The 20,474-nt window shown below is 42.6% G+C and overlaps 1 protein-coding gene across 9 annotated transcripts in view; it reads right to left on the minus strand.

The window, feature by feature from the left end:
- Window positions 1-207: 207 nt before the first annotated feature.
- Window positions 208-20,474, minus strand: part of GAPVD1 (GTPase activating protein and VPS9 domains 1) — a 68,367-nt gene continuing 48,100 nt past the window's right edge. For 4 of the 9 annotated variants that reach the window (XM_086325218.1, XM_086325214.1, XM_086325216.1 and 1 more), the window contains 9 exons: window positions 17,081-17,203; window positions 15,677-15,803; window positions 13,560-13,669; window positions 11,629-11,788; window positions 9,819-10,006; window positions 9,099-9,312; window positions 7,071-7,143; window positions 5,692-5,889; window positions 208-4,415 (listed from right to left, as the gene is read on the minus strand). In XM_086325218.1, coding sequence (XP_086181344.1) covers window positions 4,275-4,415; window positions 5,692-5,889; window positions 7,071-7,143; window positions 9,099-9,312; window positions 9,819-10,006; window positions 11,629-11,788; window positions 13,560-13,669; window positions 15,677-15,803; window positions 17,081-17,203 — 1,334 coding nt within the window. In that variant the 3' untranslated portion in view covers window positions 208-4,274. Of the gene's footprint in view, window positions 4,416-5,691; window positions 5,890-7,070; window positions 7,144-9,098; window positions 9,313-9,818; window positions 10,007-11,628; window positions 11,789-13,559; window positions 13,670-15,676; window positions 15,807-17,080; window positions 17,204-20,474 lie in introns of those variants that run through there. The other 5 variants (XM_086325217.1, XM_086325213.1, XM_086325215.1 and 2 more) reach the window with 2 other exon arrangements.

Below are 20,474 nucleotides of genomic sequence, written 5' to 3' on the forward strand. Positions count from 1 at the left end.
AACCGTGTTAAAGGAGTGAATGTGCACCATCTCATTAGCAACTGCTGGATGATTCCAATTCCTTCCTGTACTGTAGTTAACAAGTAGATGTTCAGATGAAAAGGACGAGTGTGAATTCATGGAGAACCTTAGTTACATCTGAGAAGTCAGAGAAATTTTCAGAAATGCTTCCAAATACAAAAGAGATGATGGAAACATAAAACCCAATGAATTCAACTGCTCTCCCTTTTTAATCAATTTTACACAATGATATTGTACATGAGTAATCACATTAGGAGACAGGATGGGTTTCCTGTACATATACAAGATGGTGCAAGCTCATTCACTGAGGCTTATAGGTTTTTATCAGTTTCAAGAGGAGAGGCAGTACAAAGCTTTTTCACACAGGTGAAACACAAGACGACGGAAGACAAGACAGAACATTAACTCAGCAGAGGTGAATTCTTAAGGCGTGTGGCTCCTGCCCACAGAGTCTGCCACGAACCAGGTGTAGAGGACTTTCTTTCCCGGGGATTTAACCTTTGATGAGCACAGGCCTGTGGGACATGCAGCTTTGTGGTGATGCCACAGCTCAACCACACCAACCTTGACACTGAAGCAAAGCGTATCTTCCTTTCTCCAAGTATTCTCAAGGGTAATAAAGCAATTCCTGGTCACCCTACTCCTTGGGTAACCCCATTCTAAAATATATGATTATTAATCTGGCAACATTCTCAAGTGTTTTGGCAAAGTACCTCAAACATCTCATCACTGTGCATCTACTCAACTAAAAATTCTTTGAGCTTCAAGATCTTTCTGACTTCCCCCCTAAAGTTGGCAATTACATATAGAATAAACTTACTAGTTAAAAGAACTAAACAGAGGGCAGACTTTTCCTTACGAAATAAAGCAGGAATGGGAAGGGAGGAGAAAGTCTAGGACGCACATCAACGGAGGAAGCTAAGTCCACTAATGACTCTATCACTTCGACACAACCACTAACAATTCTGAGCAAGTGTGTTCCTACTTTCCTTTTTCACACCCAATCTCATCAGACACAGGAACTGTTAAATCTTCACGATGTTGATCTTCACTTGGCCACGGAATTCCCACGGCAGGCAATGGGGAACAGTGCCGACCGGCATGCACAGTCAGGTACAGCTTCTTGTGGCCAAAATTAGACCTTGTCACTGACTGGGACGGGTTTTAGTTCTCTCGCTTACGTACCTCAGGAACATGTAGGTTGAAAGTCTACATTAAACAAAGGCTTCCAGGACACAACAGGGAGAGAAAAACCCATGCATCTCATCCACATCTATTTTCCATCCTTCACAAAGCCCAACCCTCTTACAGTGATTTCATATCTGTATAAAATGGCTTTTATAAACAGGTTTTTAAAAAGAAAAAGGAGAAATCAGTTAACTGTGGCTGAGATTTGACCTAGAGAAAGAAAACAAAATGTTTACTAGATTTAAAAAATAACACTTTTACAAATAAAAGATAATCTTCAATCTGTAATTCTATTACTTAATCATCTCTGGAAGCAGAGTATTAATACAAAATAGGAACTGATTTTTTTCGTGAGATAATTCCACAGAATTTCAGTGAACATTTAACATTCATTTTCTTTGTAAATTCCATGTAATAATCAGTGGCTACTGAAGGTTTCCTACATGTGATTTTGTATTTTTGCACACTCCTTCATAGGACCTATGTCCTGGGAGGATCTGTGGTACGAAACAGCTGAAGGACAACTACTCCTTTCCTGAAAGAGTACAATCGGATTACTCCCTATCTCACGCCCACCGCTGCCACACACACAGGTGTTGTGTAGTCACTGAATTGTGTCTGACTCTACGTGACCCAATGGACTGTAGTCGGTCAGCCTCCTCTGTCCATGGGATTTCCCCGGCAAGAATACAGGGGCGGGTTGCCATGCCCTTCTCCTGACCCAGAGATCGAACCTGAGTTTCCTGTATTGGCACGCAGAGGCTTTACTGCTGAGCCACCTGAGAAGCCCATGCAGACAGTTACCAATTCCTAAACTCAGAACTCAACACTACTAAACCCTGTTACGACGAAACTACCAGTGACAGTTAACGCTGAAATAGTCCTTACTCCTGACCGGCTTCCCGAAGAAAACAGCTTAACCTTAAACAGCTGGGCTGTGCGCTTCTCTGCTGGCACCTGAGTCAAGACACAAGCACCCACCTCCATCTCGGACGTAACTGTGATGCCAAGTCTCTGAGGTCCTCCTCTCACAACTGTCTCAAGCCCTGCAGAGCCCTACCTCCTGCCTCTAGGAGATACAAACTCACCACCTTCTCCACAGAAAAGAGCCCCATGCAGTGTCCACATCTTCATATTTATTTCCATAGTAACAACATGGAAGTGAGTTAGGAACCACCACGGGGGTGAAAAACTGCATTGACTTCTGAGTTAAATCCCCAAACAATAAATTTCAACTATTTCAAGACTTCTGTTGACTTAACATTTATTGAATCAAATGCTGAACTGCCCCCCTCTGCCTTAGAAATCATGTTAAGACAGTTTGTTTGTCTTGTAAAGTATCTACGGTGGGATCTGACTTCTAAGACCTAAATGAGCTTGACCGTTACAGTCCATGAAGCATGACTGTACATAGATTTCTTGATCTAACGTTCAAGAGGACATTTTTCAGTACTACTTTAATTTTGATCTGCCCCTAAAAGGCAGAAACCTCATCTCAGAATCCTCTGCAACTTATCTCAGTATTTTAGAGTAAAGGAATGAGAAGAGGTCAAGGCATAAAGAAAACCCAGCTTCTTTAGGCACAGTGGAGCACAGAGCTCCTGGAGAGATAGCCTCTGTCCTTATCTGCTCAAGGCTGTTGGTCACAGTTCCCTTAAACATGCCTGGAAATGCTGCCAGCAACAAGAGACTCAAAGGAGGGGACCAATTTTCATAAAAGAAGTTAACACGTTTAGGAAACACACAGAGCGAAACCAGTCGGCGACAGCCTACGGGTAAGACTTGTGCTCGGAGCTTTGGTGGGCCTCCTTGGCCTGTTTCTCAGACACCAAAACCCATTCCTGATGAATCAGCAACACACGATCAAACCAAAATACAGAAAAACATACTTTTGTTCAGAAGAGGGAAACAAAGGCACAGAAACCTGCCAAAACAGATTTTTTCCCCCCCGTAAGAATAGTATGGTTGATTAAAATAGTTTATCACTAGTAAAACTTGTATCACTAAAGCAGACAATACAAATTAGTTTTTTAAAAAAATGACATTCACTGAATTCCTGGTCTGTGCATTCAATGTGAATCATCATTTCAAAAATATATTACAGTTAAAGGTTTGTAAGGAGTTCTGGCTGGGGTTTCTACACTATATTTAGCATTTCAGATGAGAAGTACCACAAGGGTGGGTTAGGTATCTACTGTCCCTTTGTATGCCTCGTATGGTGATTAAACAAACAGTCTATCTCCTACTGCAGGCTCAAAGACGTCCAGGGTGAGAAGGTCTAAGTGATATATTCAATAAGTTCTATACCCCTCATCAAAGGCAGCCCTGTGCATCAAATTCCATACCTAGAAAGTTCAATAAACTGTGTTACACTTTAATAAATACTTCTGCGTATTTGTTCGCCTTCTGCTTTTAAGCTCAGCTTAAATGTTGTCAAGGAAACCATTTCACAAGAGGGTACATGACAACCTACCATCAGCAATATTCCTTGTTTATTAGAATCTGAAGATGTCCATATTACATCAAATATAAATATATATCATATTTACATTTCCTTCTTAGCTTTTCAATTTAGGTGAGTGTATTTATAGATAATGCCACTAATGTCACCACTATTTTAATCCTCAGTGCAACTGGTATTTTCCTTCTGTTAGATGCTTCCAAGATTAGACAGCATCTTAAAAGAGGTGTACTGTTCTTTTTTTTTTTTAATGAAAAGAAAGAATGAGTATCCATAAACAGAGATCTAGGAATTTTCTAGATTTGGGTTTTTTTTTTTTGTATTTCAAAATACCTGAAAAATGTGGTCCCTTTTTGCAGTACTATTCTCTATGTGGGGACAAGAAATTAATGAAATATGCAACTCAGAAAGGAAAAGAACCCAAAGAAAAGAGAACCTGCTTGTTAGCTCATTAATCTGTTTAGTAAAGATCTGTTTTAAAAGGTCTGAACACTGTACAATATTATACAAAAACAATCTTCAGCCTTCAAAGCAGCTGGTACGTTTTCTGAGAGATCTGTGTGCCCCGCCAACAGTCCGCTGCCTTGCTGGGCCTTTGTCTCGGTCACTTTCGGTCATCGATAGTCTTAATGAATTCCACGGCCGCCGTGAACTGCATCCACCAATAGGACTCCTCTCCAGACAGACAGCTGGCATAAAAGCTACTGATGTACTGAACAGTGGACAGCAAACAGGGTGGATTTGCCTAGAGAAGTGAAAAACAAAGTCAACTACTCAGCCGGAAAAATCATTTATGGTAACATCTTTCAAATGTTTTCCTGTGAAAAAGAGATACCAGTCCTTTTCAAAATAATCCCCCAAATCCTTTTTGGAACTAATTTGTAAACCCAAGTTACTGTGAGGAGCAACAGTGTATTGGAAAGAAGACTCAGGTTCTAATCCTAGCTCGACTATCTAGAGCTTTCTAGCCTAACAAAGCACTTGACCTCACGGGTCCTTAGAGGGGCTGCACTAATCCCAGTGGCTTTACTCAACATCCCAGGATTCCAGATAAGGAAGGAAATGCTGCAGACAAATTGAGTTATATCTGTTTAGTAAGTAAGGATAGAGCAGAGAAAGAAAAAAAACTAAAAAAAAAAGAGTAGGCCCTCTGCTGCAGGAGGCAGCACAGAAACTCCTGCTTTTCACCTCCAGGCTCAGGTGTGTTAAATCAGGAGGGCAAGCTAAGGCCTGCTCCTTAAAAGGGGCTTAGACTGGCTCTGCATAGAGACTAAACACATCACCTGTGGAAGGGAGCTGAGCTACGGGCAATAGGAGGAGTGAAGCAGGCTCATCGCACACTGATTCAGAGTCAGGGTTCTGACTCTGAGCTAAGAGTTCAGGCTGCAGAAATACCGCAACATTAAGAATTAGTAAGCTATATGTCAAATACACTTTAGACATCACCAGAGGGCTGAGCTGACTGGAACACATACTGGCTGGCTGTTGTGCACCCAAACTGCAGGGTCCCCACCTCCAAACCAAAATGTTCAAAATAAACCATTTGAATGGTGACACTTTAAAGTCAAAAAAGGACAAGAGGTGTCAGTGCTTTTAAAAACAATATGGTACAATTAATAAAATGTGAGGTCAAAAGAGGAGAAAGATGACAGGAAAATGTAGTAGTTTATGTGATAACCACTATGAAGAATTCAACATGAAAGAAGATGGTAAAAACATGACCAGAGAACCTGCCCTCATTCATTCATTCAGTAATTACCTACTGAGCTCCAAGCAAGACCTTCAGGCACTGCTTTAAAAAGCTGAAAATGTTCATCTAGGAATCTAGCTCTTCCTTTTCTTTGGAAAACCCTAACTTCAGAACAGAACATAACTTGACGTTAACTACTTTCTTCCTGGGTATCACAGAGCTGGAAACTTGTAAAAGAGTCAAAGTCTGTTAACACCTGGCGACCCTCTGCACAACCCCCCGAATCAGGATGGCAAAGAAACTCTTCTCACGGGTGGTAGCGAGGACCTACCTTGATCAACACAAACACTAGCACAGGGACGAAGTCATCTGCCCCTGGGACGGAGTCCTCGTTGGCCAAGCTCAGGAGGTTCATGATCGTGGAGCACATTCTCAGGATGCACTGCACTTTGTCCCGGGGCGTCTTGTAAGCACTTATTGTCCTGATTTCTGACTGTGCCGAGGGCCACGGTGCCTCCTTAAGATAAACCTAAGCGAGACCACACACAGACTGTCATGCAGATGGGAAGCAGTGACCAGAGCAACCTCCACGTCAGGAGGCAGATGGGTGAAGCCGCTGCCTTTTCCCTTTTTCAGAAAAACCAAATTGCAATTCCTCCCCATCCTCCCACTTCAGGATTGAAGCCTAACTTTTAAGCTTTTAAATTATTTGCTTTGCATTTTAAAATAAAACCACCCAGAGAAATGCCCTGGCCGTTGAGTAGTTAGGACTCTGAGCTCTCACTGCCAGGGCCCCAGGTTCCATCCCCGGTCACTGGGGAACTAAGATCCCCAAGCTGCATGATGCGGCCCCAAAGGAAAAACAAACAAACACACAAACCCACCCCGAAATATAGTAATAGAGGCATTTGATAACACAGAACCTAGAATTCATAAATTTAAAACAATTATCTTTCTTAAAAGAGCTAGAATGGGACTTATCTATGTATTGCAGCTGATTCCAAAAGCACCGACAAGCTACTTTTACAATAGCTTAAAAATTAGTATGTACCTGTGTTGCAGCAGCTCTAGAAATCAAGGACAATTAAAAATTTTATGCCAATTAATATCCAGATTCTAATGAAACAACCAGAAAACTCATATACCTAAAACTTTCCTGTTTCCTGATTTTGTAAGAGGTGTAAGACAGGTAAAAATGTACTATTAGGAACTAAAAGGTAATTCTGAGGTCACATTCAGATTCAGTTCCCTCTTCTGGACAGGAGTTTCCACACTCTCTTTGAAGTTCCACCAGATCCTTTCATATGGGACATTCCTGCAGAATGTTCTGGAAAGAACACTGGCTATTGAGTGGTTAGGACTCCAAGGCTCTATATGATAATAAAAGCATCAGTGGAGTGTGTGGTTGCCGCAGGAGGAGTGAGCTGTGAGCAGGAAGCCCTGCCTACAGGGGGTGGTGTCAGGGCGGGGGCTCCCCCAGGCTGGCCCTCCCTCCACTCACCTCTCACTACTAAGGTCCCTTCTCAGGCTAGGGAATTTTAATCCACGGAAAGACCTTTGAGAATTTTATTGGCTGAAGGACATCCAGTGCAAGTGGTTTCTTTATAACTTACTATATTCTGCTTCCCTGAAAAATTGGTAACATGTACATAGCACACCAAGACACTTTTAATTGAATAATACCATCCATACTGTATAAACTGTTATTACCTCTGGTATCTGCAGAGCTCTGTGATTTGCAGTCACTACTTTAGACAATCTCTGAATATGTTCATGAAGAACCCTGAAAATGCCCCGAAACACATATGTAAATATATAATTCAGAAAAGAAGGTATGCAGGTAGTCATAATCGGTTTCCTCAAAACACATTTAAACCATTTTAGACTCACTTCCAGATACAGATTACCATTACAGTTGAGACTCTCTCTTAGCTATAAGTATTCTGTCTTGGTCAAAAACTCTCACATTTAGGATCTGCTTAGAAAGGCTCAGGGAGCCAAGGGGATGCAGGGGGAAGAGTGGGAACCCCTCCTTTCTGGACCAGGGAAGTGTCCACAGGAGAAGTGAGGGGACTCCTTAGCCTAGAAGCTACCTGGACAAGCTAACTGGTGAACAGGCTAAGAAGAAGTGGAGGGGTCAAAGGCCAGAAACTGGAGAGCACAGACGCTTTGATGGAGAAGGGATGCTGAGGACGCTCACCTCTCATTTCAGAGATGACAATGATTAGGCCTAAAAGGTGAAGGATTTCCCTAAGGCCACACAGTGGTGAGCAGCTGAGGCTACGCCCAGTCTCCTGCCTTCGAGTGTCCTTTCCAGAACACAGTGCTAACTCTCTATAAACCTGCGAAGATGACACGGAGGGGACAGAGGCATACTCGGCTTCAAAGGTGCTCTCTGCAGTAAGCAGTTTGAATGTTCCCATTCCTCATCCCACCCTGGAAGCCAAAAACTGGGGCTCTGGAGAAAAAACAGAACCCAGTTGGCAAATTGCATACAGAAACTTGGGGAGGGGTAAAAAGCCCGAGTCTAGGAACAAGTGAGGGAGGCAGGTGGGAACGATCCTAACCCACTCAAAGGAAAGTGAGCTCTCTCAAATATACAAGAGAGATCTTAAAATTTCCATGAAAAAAAAGAATCTTACAGAAACCACCAGTGTCCCACCCTGAGGTCCTATTACATGGGCCCCTCAGGGCCGCTGGCACAGTGAGTCACTGTCACTGCTCGGGGCACACGGTGGCCACTGAGCAACACACTCGGGGACAGAAACCGGGTCATAAAATGCAGAAGAGGAAAAAATTAAAATGCTGAGTCTCACTACCCCCAAATAACCACTGTTACCCTTCTAGATTGTTTTTTTCAAGATCAGTATTTTTAGGATTGTTTTTAAAAATAGGCTTTACTGAGATTTAATTCATATGCCATATACTTTTTGATATTTTGATATTCAAATACATATCATTCCCAATAAATAAAAAGAACATATCAGAAGTCACACACTGTGCTTGATGCCCCAGTGGAGAGATGAATGAAGCGTTGTGTTCCTGGACTCAAGGAAGGAACCATCCAGTGGAGGACAGAGGCGTTCATCAAACAATCACACAAACCAGTGATCCGGAACAGAGGGCGGTTCTGCCCCCAAGGGGCACTTGGCGGTGTCTGGAGACAGCGTGGTTCTCACAGCTGGTAGGGTACTACCGGCCAAGGCTAGCCATGACGCCACATGTCCCACAAGGCACAGGACAGCCTCCCACAGTAAAGAATCATCTGGCCCGAAATGTCAGCCATGCCAGCTTGAGAAACCATGACTCAAGTGTAAAACTGCAATGGTGGCAAGTGCTAAAGAAAGGTACCCAGGCCCGAGGCAGCCCTGCCCTGCCAGGGCATCTCACCCAGGCAGACAGGCTAGGAAGGGTTTCCCCCGAGGAAGTGAGGTCTGAGTCCTGATCTGAAGGGTAACAGTAGGTAGAAGAAAGAAGGGAAGAATAGCTGCGGCAGAGTAAACAGCAGTGCCTTCCACAGCGGCCAGGCCAGTGTACACAACCCTCCAACCCAACTCCCAGCATCTCTGAGAACACAGCGCTTTCCTTCTTTCCGGTCTGGTAACTCTGAGAGATGCAAAAAGGAAACACGTATCTTTTCCTTTACTACTCAGATACCACGTCTCATGAATACCTTGTCTAAACTATGGGGCTGGCTGGGATAGCCCTACTTAGTCCATCACAGGCAGGAGCACTCACTGGTCACGGAGTATGTCCCCGTCCTGATTCGGGTAGAAGGCAAGTTTGAAGATCCGGTTCATCACACTTCTCTCAATGGCCAGCTGAGCGTCCTGAAGCTGTTCCTCACTCGCGTTCTGCCATATGACGTCCTGGGCCATCGCGCCGTACAGGAACTGCAGAAAATCTTCCACTTGGGCGGTTTTATCATCAGCGGCTGTGAGTTTCTGAAAGTCTCCAATGCAAAATAATATGCTTTAAAATAGAGTATTTGAACGATTTTAAATAGGAAATTATTAGAAAGTAGTTAAAAATAGAAAACTATTAGAATCATAATCTACTACTGTGCCGCTACCATGCTCTCAAAGCCGGAAGTATCTGGGCATTGTTTCATTTGGGGAGAAAATACATCCAAATCATTAAAAACAGGGGAAAGGTAAGACACGTGCAGAAGTTTAAGAACAAGAGGTTTGTTACAAAATGATATGCTTTGTTTAAAAAAAAATAAGAAAAATTGGGTGCATCCAAAACTTTGTTAATTTTGCCAACTTTTTAATAAACCATAGATATTCAACCAGGATAAACACGACATTTATTGGTTGAACATCAAGGTTTAATTACTAAGAAATAACTGGGAATTTAAGGAACTGCTCTTAGACAGGTAGGTACTTAAAAAGTAGCAAAAGAAAACTTCCCAAATCTTCCCGCTAACATATGGCTTCACCGAGGGTCTCTGGTTACCTTGAATGAATTCCCTGATCTTCTTCTCTTTGCTCTCAAGCAGCAGCCTCACACAGACGGTGGTGAAGTACCGATTGGCCACCTCTTTGTCCCGAAGAACCCTCTGCAGTAGCCTTTCCAGGTGAGCCTGCGTGGTCTGCAGTCCTTGTCGACAGCGAGTGAGGTAAGCAATGTAGGGGGCCCGCTTCCTGAAAGGAAAGACACTGCAGGACGCCAGACACACACAGCGCACACCTTCCTTGGAGATGAAGAGTCCTGACTTTTCTCCAAAGGAAAAGAACTACCCCAAAGACTCTGGTTTTACAGATGAGCCTATCGGGCTGCAGACAACCATCCTGAGAACTGACTATTTTGCCAGGTCAAGAAACAGAGTCAGGACTTCCCTAGCGGTCCAGTAGTTACAAGTCCGCCTGCCAAAGCAGGGAACATGGGCTCGATCCGCAGTGCGGGAAGGTGTCACATGCCGAGGGGCAACTAAACGTGCGTGCCACAGCTACTGAGCCTGAGCTCTAGAGCCCGTGTGCTGCAACTCCTGAAGCCGGCACACCCTAGAGCCTGTGCTCTGCAACAAGAGAAGCCTGTGCTCTGCAACAAGAGAAGCCGCAGTGAGGAGCCCACACACCACATTAGAGAAGGCCCTCACGCAGCAATGAAGACCCAGTGCAGCCAAAACTTATGCAAGGGTAGAACGTACACTACAGAGAACAGACCCAACATTTTATAACGACTTTAACTGAAGTATAATGTTTAAAAAGCGCATCACTACGTTGTACACCTGAAACTAATTTAACACTGTAAATCAACTGTATTTCAATTAAAAAAAAAAGAAAGAAACAGAACCATTTACTGGTCCGAACACTCAGCTCCCTAACTCCCTAAACACTACCAAATCTCTTCCCATCACTGGTCTGTTCTGCACTGGAGCACAGTCTCCATGCTGGTAGAACCTCGTACTTGACAGGAAGTTGACTGCTACAAAAGACTAAAATAACAACAAAATACAGGCTGATATATCACAAGATCACTAAATATACCACCAATTATCTGCTTATAGTCTAAACGCAACAATCACTAGAGCACCCATTCCCTAAGCCTCTTTACTTCCTAAGCTTCTCAACTTAAATGTCAGCAGTGACAGGCAACAGGCAAATGGTAACAATTCCTAGGACTCCTCCTGCTTCCCTGGTCCGTGGAAGCAGTCTTTTCTATCACCACTAAAAGAGGGAAATGACATCCTAGTTATCCTGGCCCCACCTCCACCAAAGATGCTTTTGGGCAAAGCTGAAGTCAACTGTACTCTGTTACTAAGATCTGAGTGAGTGAGTGAGTGAAAGGCGCTCAGTCGTGTCTGACTCTTTGTGACCCCATGGACTATACAGTCCATGGAATTCTCCAGGCCAGAATACTGGAGTGGGTAGCCTTTCCCTTCTTCAAGGGATCTTCCCAACCCAGGGATCAAATCGCACCGCAGGCAGATTCTTTACCAGCTGAGCCACAAGAAGCCCAAGAATACTGGAGTGGGTAGCCTATCCCTTCTCCAGCAGATCTTCCCCACCCAGGAATTGAACTGAGGTCTCCTGTGTTGCAGGCAGATTCTTTACCAACTGAGCTATCAGAGAAGCCCTAGTAAGAGCTGCTCGCTTACAACTACACTTCCAGACTAAATATCCACATATGTTGCTTGGAAATCTACATCCAGGAAAGCCCAGCACTTTGCAGTGAGCCTAGATTCATTTCTGAAATAAGGGCTGAGAAGAAAATACTTGCAGCTGAAAACAGTTATACAAGTGAAACAGGCTGGGGATGTTACCTGTAGTCCTCGGCGATGGACGCCAGCAGCTTCCTACAGGTCCGGTTATCAAAGCGGCACACACAACGCATTGTTTCCTGAAGCTGAGCCATTAAGTTCTTATCTTGTAAGTTAATTGCTTCAGCTATTTGCACTTTTAAGAAGCAGACAATTTCATTGTCTAAATAAAAAAACATCAGAATTCTGTTACTGTTGAGAAGTTCCACAAGCTTTATATAAGCTGAAGGTCATCCCTCAGCCTGTGGGAAGTCAGTTATGTCTGTATCAGTAAAACTAAGCAGAACCAATCAGAGAACATTTTCACAAACCACGAGTAATCCAAGTGCCCTTCACTTCAGTTCAATTCAGTTCAGTCGCTCAGTTGTGTCCGACTCTTTGCGACCCCATGAATCGCAGCACGCCAGGCCTCCCTGTCCGTCATCAACTCCTGGAGTTCACTGAGACTCACGTCCATCGAGTCAATGATGCCATCCAGCCATCTCATCCTCTGTCGTCCCCTTCTCCTCCTGCCCCCAGTCCCTCCCAGCATCAGAGTCTTTTCCAATGAGTCAACACTTAGCATGAGGTGGCCAAAGTACTCGAGTTTCAGCTTTAGCATCATTCCTTCCAAAGAAATCCCAGGGCTGATCTCCTTCAGAATGGACTGGTTGGATCTCCTTGCAGTCCAAGGGACTCTCAAGAGTCTTCTCCAACACCACAGTTCAAAAGCATCAATTCTTCAGTGCTCAGCCTTCTTCACAGTCCAACTCTCACATCCATACATGACCATAGGAAAAACCATAGCCTTGACTAGACGAACCTTTGTTGGCAAAGTAATGTCTCTGCTTTTGAATATGCTATCTAGGTTGGTCATAACGTTCCTTCCAAGGCGTAAGCGTCTTTTAATTTCATGGCTGCAGTCACCATCTGCAGTGATTTTGGAGCCCCAAAAAATAAAGTCTGACACTGTTTCCCCATCTATTTCCCATGAAGTGATGGGACCGGATGCCATGATCTTCATTTTCTGAATGTTGAGTTTTAAGCCAACTTTTTCACTCTCCACTTTCACTTTCATCATGAGGCATTTTAGTTCCTCTTCACTTTCTGCCATAAGGGTGGTATCATCTGCATAGCTGAGGTTATTGATATTTCTCCCAGCAATCTTGATTCCAGCTTGTGTTTCTTCCAGTCCAGCGTTTCTCATGATGTACTCTGCATAGAAGTTAAATAAGCAGGGTGACAATATACAGCCTTGATGTACTCCTTTTCTTATTTGGAACCAGTCTGTTGTTCCATGTCCAGTTCTAATTGTTGCTTCCTGACCTGCATATAGGTTTCTCAAGCGGCAGATCAGGTGGTCTGGTATTCCCATCTCTTTCAGAATTTTCCACAGTTTCTTGTGATCCACACAGTCAAAGGCTTTGGCATAGTCAATAAAGCAGAAATAGATGTTTTTCTGGAACTCTCTTGCTTTTTCCATGATCCAGCGGATGTTGTCAATTTGATCTCTGGTTCCTCTGCCTTTTCTAAAACCAGCTTGAACATCAGGAAGTTCACAGTTCACGTATTGCTGAAGCCTGGCTTGGAGAATTTTGAGCATGACTTTACTAGCGTGTGAGGTGAGTGCAACTGTGCGGTAGTTTGAGCATTCTCTGGCATTGCCTTTCTTTGGGATTGGAATGAAAACTGACCTTTTCCAGTCCTGTGGCCTCTGCTGAGTTTTGCAAATTTGCTGGCATATTGAGTGCAGCACTTTCACCGCATCATCTTTCAGGATTTGAAAGAGCTCAACTGGAATTCCATCACCAAGTGCCCTTAACTGATGCTAATATAAATGTGTTACATTGAACTGCATGGAACTGCTGTATAGTTTAAACACAGTTGAATACTGGCAGTTTCATATGGTTCCTATAAAGCATAGGGAAAAAACAAACTCTCATGTAGCAACCTACCTTCTGGGTCTGTATGGTCTGGTAAACCGTTTCTTGTTGAGTGGGTTAGCACTGGGAAAGCCACAGAATCCGCAGAGCAAAGAGCGAGCCTCAGTTTCTTTTTTGCATCTCTAAAAAACAGATGAAAATACAGTCATTTCTTTGTCCAGATATGGTCACATTCTATAAACTATTATCTTATTTACTATACAAATTAATGGGCTTCCCAGGTGGTGCTCGTGGTAAAGAACCTGCCTGCCAATGCAGGAGACATAAGAAACATTTGATCCCTGGGTCGGGAAGATTCCCTGGAGGAGGTCATGGCAACCCACTCTAGTATTCTTGCCTGTAGAATCCCACGGACAGAGGAGCCTGGTGGGCTATGGTCCAGAGGGTTGCAAAGAGTCAAATACGACTGAAGCAACTTAGCACACACGCACATACACAAATTAATAGGCTAGCTCAGAACTCAAATGTTTCAAATGGTCATAAATAAAAGATAATTTTTAACTTACTGACACCTTGCTTAAGGAGTGGGCTTTCTGGTTACCTGAGAAGCAAGGTTGTAAAGGTGGCTCTGAGCAAGGACCATTTGGTAAAGTCACTAGAATCAAACAAATCCTTTCTGATGTTCCAACATCCACTGAATTCTATGCTAAACGTGATGACAAGTCAGAAAGCCAGATTTTGCCCAAGCTGGGAAGGAATCCACAGAAGTCATCAGGACCATCTCAGCACTCAAACTAAGGAAGCCTTCCACCACATTTCTCAAGAAATGTTGATCCTGCCAGAAGACAAGCTTGTGACAAGAAGACCTTTCTGTTGCCCTGTTGATCAAAACTTTGTATTGAACCAAAACCCGCTCAACTTCTGACCACTGAACCTCCTGCTACCACCTGGTAGAGCACCCTTCAGCAAGCCATCACCCTCCTCAGCAACGCAGTCCTTCATGCTGGGAGGGTCTTGGAGGGCAGGGATCAGAGCTTCTTCAGAATGGCTGAGGCTGCCTCCCAATAAAAGGAGTCAAAACACCTCTGAGAGCAAGCCAGAGTTTGCTCCTATTGCAGGATTATCACTTGTCCACCTCACCTGACTGGTTCTGAGACCCACCTTAATGGTTTGCTTCCTTGAAAATGAGTAACTTACGAATCGGCTCAATCAACTGTAATATTTGCCTACTTTGTAAAGACTCCGAAATATAAAGCAGTGACATCATGGCTGGAAAATAAAAATTGTCTCCCACTACACCCCACGCCGTTTTACCATAGGAAAAAAGTATAAACTCCATAATATTTAATGATAAAATGATATGTACAGCACAAGGAATATAGTCATTATTTTATAATAACTGTAAATGGAGTATAATCTTTTAAAATTGTGAATCACTATGTTGTACCCCTGAAACTTAAACAATATTATAAATCAACGATACCTCAATAAAAGTAAATAAAATGATATGCTATTAAGAGTTTACTTAAATTAAGTGGGGGAGGAAGTAAACATGAAACAATACTGGCCACGTATGAGTAACAGATCTGGGGAACGGGTACATCACTGTACTTTTCCGTTTTGTACAAGCTAGAAAGTTTCCAAAATAAAAAGTTTAAAAAGCTAGAAAGACAGACAGAAACGGAGAGATGGACAGATAATTAATGCTTTAAAACTGATAATCCGGGGGCTTCCCTGGAGGCTCAGTAGGAAAGAATCTGCCTGCCAATGCAGGAGACAGGAGTTCAATCCTTGATCCGGGAAGATCCCACATGCCTTGGAGCAACTAAGCCCGTGCACAACTGTTCAGGCTCCTAAAGTCATTTTCTCAAACTGTGTTAGAAATCGAGGGAATGAGGAAGATGATAAACTGGGAGGGCTCCAGTAGGCTTACTGGGGAAGTGGGTTACTCAACAATATGTGGTCCCTGTGAGCCCATGAGGTTTGCTTGGCTTTTTCATTCTCTGAATTAAAGCCTTTGTATATGACATCCACAAGGCGAGCAAAGTCTTCTCAGTGCACAGCGTTTCGTTCTTACCTCCCTGCTCTACATGTTTATTAAGGGACTCAAAGAAACACCTGACTTGAAGTGACTGCAATGGTGATGACAAATTCAAACCCAAAGATTCTAAGTCGTATACAAGAAATACCTGTAAGAGAAGGCTGAATCCTGAGGGTGAGCCGCTTGGCTCGCAGAATCTGGGAGATCGTCAGCGGAGATGTTCTGCAGGGTTTCGTCACGAGGAGAGTCGTGTGCGCTTTCACCGTCACCCATGACTTCTAAACAAATCCCACCCCCCGCAAAAAGGATAAGCAAGTTAATCCGGAATATTCTAGTACTGGTAGGTATTCAGAGCAACTCAACGATAAATTAAGCTGTGCCTTCTGAAAAGAGTTCTTTGAGAGAGAAAGGGAAAAAAAAAAAAGAAACTTCAAACATATAAATAAACTGCCTGCAACGATAATATATCAAGAGAGCAATTGAGAATAATTTTACTTCTTATCCAATTATAATCCAAAACAATGAAAACCTTTATTAACTTAATAAAGATAATACTCTGTAACCACAATCACTGAACCACAGAACTAAAAGGGGGTCTCAGAAATCATTTTATATAACACCCTCGTTTTTCAGACGTGGAATCCTGCCCAGTCAGGAAGGAGCTGGCTGTGACCCTCTCGGCCAGGCCACACTGAGACCCCTCATCCTCACTCCAAGGGACACCCCCCCAATCCTCCCCACCTGAGAATGAGCTGGGGACAAACTCACAAATGCAGCCAGCACAGACCTATGGTGCCCCCACAGTTATTTTTATGTTTCTAATTTATCCATTTAGATAATACATGCATGTATACAATCAAAAGAAATGAGAAGTTCCTTAGTGTAATAAAGATACTGTGCCTATGTGGAAAAAAAATCTCTATTCTTAGGAGATCATTTCAAATACTTCAGGAAAAAAATACATATAGAAAATGTGGCAAAACATTAACAACTGGTAAGTCTAGGCAGATGGAATATAACAGACCTTCACTGTACTATTCCAACTTTTTTGTTATTTTAAAACTTAAAAAGAGTAGGTGGTTTTCTCAGGCTCCTGTGAGTCCCCCTTGAGCCAACTCATGTTCAGTTTGTCAGACTCTTCCAGAGACGCTCTAATATTAATCTTGGGGATTATACCATGGTTTTTTGACAACTGTTTACGGGAGCTACTAAAGGGCTACTTGGAAGAATGGATACGTGTGTACGTATGGCTACGTGTGTACGTACGGCTACGTGTGTATGTATGGATATGCGTGTGTACGTATGGCTACGTGTGTACGTATGGCTACGTGTGTGTGTATGGATACGCGTGTGTACGTATGGATACGTGTGTACGTATGGATACGTGTGTATGTGGCTGGGTTGCTCTGCTGTGCATCTGAAACTACACTGTCAATTGACTAACTCCAATGTAAAAGAAAAAGTTAAAAAAGAAAGAGGCTACTTTCAGTTCAGACCACTTTCATGGCAGTGACATAAAAGTTCCTATTCCGTTCTTTATCAGGATGGTCACCTGCACTTTCGTAGTTTGCCAGAGCTCCCTCACTGGGGCTGGTGCGTTTGATGGCATTCCTGTATTTGTCCAGAATATCCTCAGCGACCTGAGCCTGTGCACTGAGTCTCGGGCTGGGATCATCTGCGGGAGGGAAAGGAGAGGAGGAGAATTAGTGCCCCTTGGTTTGCATCCACTCTGATGTTAGTACGACACCAGTAGCATAATCCCAAAGGCGGATTAGGAGGTAAGACTTTAAAAGAGCACATATCTCAGTGTTATAAGAGGCACCATGCAGCTGCCTACTCATCCCAGGTCTAGGTCTGAGAGCCTTGCCAAGGCATGAAATCGGGACGAATAGCTCCACTTTCTCATCATCGTCAGATTTCTGCATGACATTGTCAAACAGTTCAGTGCAGACTGAATGGATGATGGGATCCTACAGTGTTTACACTCAAATCACTGTTATTAGCAATGCATGCTAACAGAACTTCCAACAAGGCGTTTTTATACTCAGGCTTCATTTATTCAGACATCTCTATGCTGAAGGAGGAAAAAAACGTATTCAGACTTAAAACTTAACCCTTTTAAATACTTTTAAAATGCCTTCCTCCACTTTTCCTTCGTGAATTTTTCTCTCTACACCGTATTTAAAACCTTCAGGTAATTCATATTCTATCTCACTGAATCTCACCATGACAGTTACAGGTGCTGGACTAGAGAGCACTTTTGTGCATGCAGTGGCGTCAGAGGCACTCCCAGAGAATCTAGACATTCTGGGAGAGTGCTTGAATTGTACCTGGCGTACACAGAGAAAAGGTTTACCACCATCACAGGTACTGACAGGCCCACTATCCTGTCAGCAAAATAAGCACATCAGTTATGTTTTCCTGGAGTCAGATGGCAATGTCACTAATTAACAGTTAACAAAGCAAAGAAGTGCTACAGATCTATGGGACAAAACATAGTTCCACGGTGAGATGTGAATTCCTGAGACAGATCTAGGCCAAGCAGGTAATATCCACACTCTGGTAGAATCCCATTTTTTAAAAAAGTCTTAAAACATATATTTTTAAAAAATCACTAGAATGTATATATTCCTATGTGTTAACTGCAGCTAGTGTGAATAGCAGCTGACATTTACTGAGCTTAGCACGTGCCAGGAACTGTGCTGAACAATAACCCTACAAGGGAGGTACCATTACCACCCCTATTTTCAAGAAAAGGAAATCTAAGTAGAAAGAGGTTAAGTGGCATGCTCACAGGCTCTTCTTCTCTTTCTACAAAAAACAATATTTAGTGTTTGTGTCTCTGTAAAATTGTGGTAAAACTGTAGGGAGAAACAACTGCCAAAATAATTTAATTTCTGCTATAATAATTTCAATGCATGGTAAGAAAGTCCTAAACAAACATGATCTTCAAAATGAAAACTTACAAAACCTTTATTGTTACAAAATCTTCTTTCTGCTATTGGTTTTGAGTGCTGTTGAAAGCTCTGAAAAAAGGCTAAACATAGTGAAAGCAATAATGTCGCTTATAACCTTTATTTCTATAATGCCACTTAAAAAAAATTTATCTGAGGACAATAAACAACAAGAACAAATAACTAAAACATACAAAAAATGCTATATGTACAAGGGGATGAGTGTTCCAACTTATCTTAAGTAGTTTTTCATAGTAAAAAAAAAAAATTGCATATGATTAAATATCCAAAAGCAAGAAAATGGTTTACATTGCCATAAAATCATGATAGATGATCCAAGAGCCAATAATGATTAAAAAACCACCTATGTCTAGGAGAAACTGGGAGAGGGTTTATGAAATAACGTGTGGTAAAAGGATACAACTCTGATTTAATCATGAAAAGCCGTGTCTAGGTATGGAAAGATTCAGAGAGAATATGAAAAAAAGAAAAGGTGGCGAGATGATGGACAGACTGTTAAGAAATTCATAACATTCCAAAAAATTGATTTAATGATACTTTTCCGTGAGTCATTAATTAAGAGTGTGTAGAAATTTCTGCACCAGTCGGGCAGCTAAACTGCTTGAATCAAACACAAACAAAATGGAATATTTTATGGGAAAAACTTAGTCAACTTAGCTTCTCCTTTAGGCACCAAGAACTAATAAAAATGTATTGCCTAAAGACACGAATAAAAAATAATTTAAAACTTCTCCAAAGTTACTAATTCAAACATTTTGAAAACCTGAGATTTCTTCATTGAGTATTCCACTCTGTAAATGGTGGTGGTGTTCTAAAACGAGGAGCATGGTAAGAAAACACGGAAATCTTGCCCAAACTATGCCTTTCCAATTCTTCTCAATCAGACTAAGTGCCAAGATTCATGTGTGATTTGACTTAACACCCACAACCCTTAGCACAGTGCCTGGCATGAGTCAGATGTTCAACAAGTGTTTGCTGGTTGAATGAGGCCTGACTGCTCTCAGCAGGAAACCTGGCCTGAAAGCACAGCTACTGCTGATAAAAGCCCTTTATTCCAGGAAAGTCATTTCATTAAATAAACAGGAAGGGACGCCGGGGCATAGAACCGTCTACATGTATTTCAGAGCTAGACATGATGGGGCTATGCGGTGAAATGGGATTCTACCTGTACTATGCTGAGCTCTTTGAGGAGGATGTTCTTTTGAAACTTATCCCATTTTTAAATAAAAACCTTCTTTTTACCTGAGTAGGATAACATAATTTAAAAATCAACACAAGAAAAAGAGAGACGAGGAATTAATTTCCCTCCAGACGCTCTGCAGTCACTGGAGACAGTACACAGCTATCAAACTCATGGTTGGCTTGTCAATACTACCTCTCATACTTTTTCCTTTCAGGGTGTTCATTCATAATATGCCAAAAAGAAGCTGCAAAAATACAAATGCTGCATGAGGTAAGAACCCAACCCCTAGTTATATATTCCTTGGGTCAGATAACAATGTTAAAATGATTCAAGCTGTAAAAAAACTGGTCAAGTTTACAAATCTACTGATGTTGTTTGAACACTTCTCGGGGAAAAAAGGAAATGATTAGGTAAAACAGAATTTCAGTGATCCTGAATAATCAAGAACTATAGATGGAAATAAACTGAGACTTCTACAATCAACGTTAAAGGAAACTACCGTCAATGATCCAAAGATACGGCATGCACAACGCTGAAACCGTCACCACACTTTCCTCAAAGGCATGGGAGGTCGTCATCCCACTAAGATGTCGGGTGCTAGGGCAGGCCCAGAGGCTCAGGGTCAGGGGCCTCATCATAAATGCAAGTTATGACAATGAGGATGATGATGGTGGTGGCGGTCTGCAGGAAGAGCACACTGTGGCCGCCAACTGGAAACCACAGAGCTATGAGAACATACTCCCCACTGTACACACACAGACACACTCGTCTAAAAAGGCAACGCTTAT

The sequence above is a fragment of the Bos grunniens genome, chromosome 11, assembly GCF_055505025.1.
Source record: "Bos grunniens cultivar Pamir isolate PY7600 chromosome 11, Bosgru_T2T1.0, whole genome shotgun sequence".
Taxonomy (NCBI): Eukaryota; Metazoa; Chordata; class Mammalia; order Artiodactyla; family Bovidae; genus Bos; species Bos grunniens.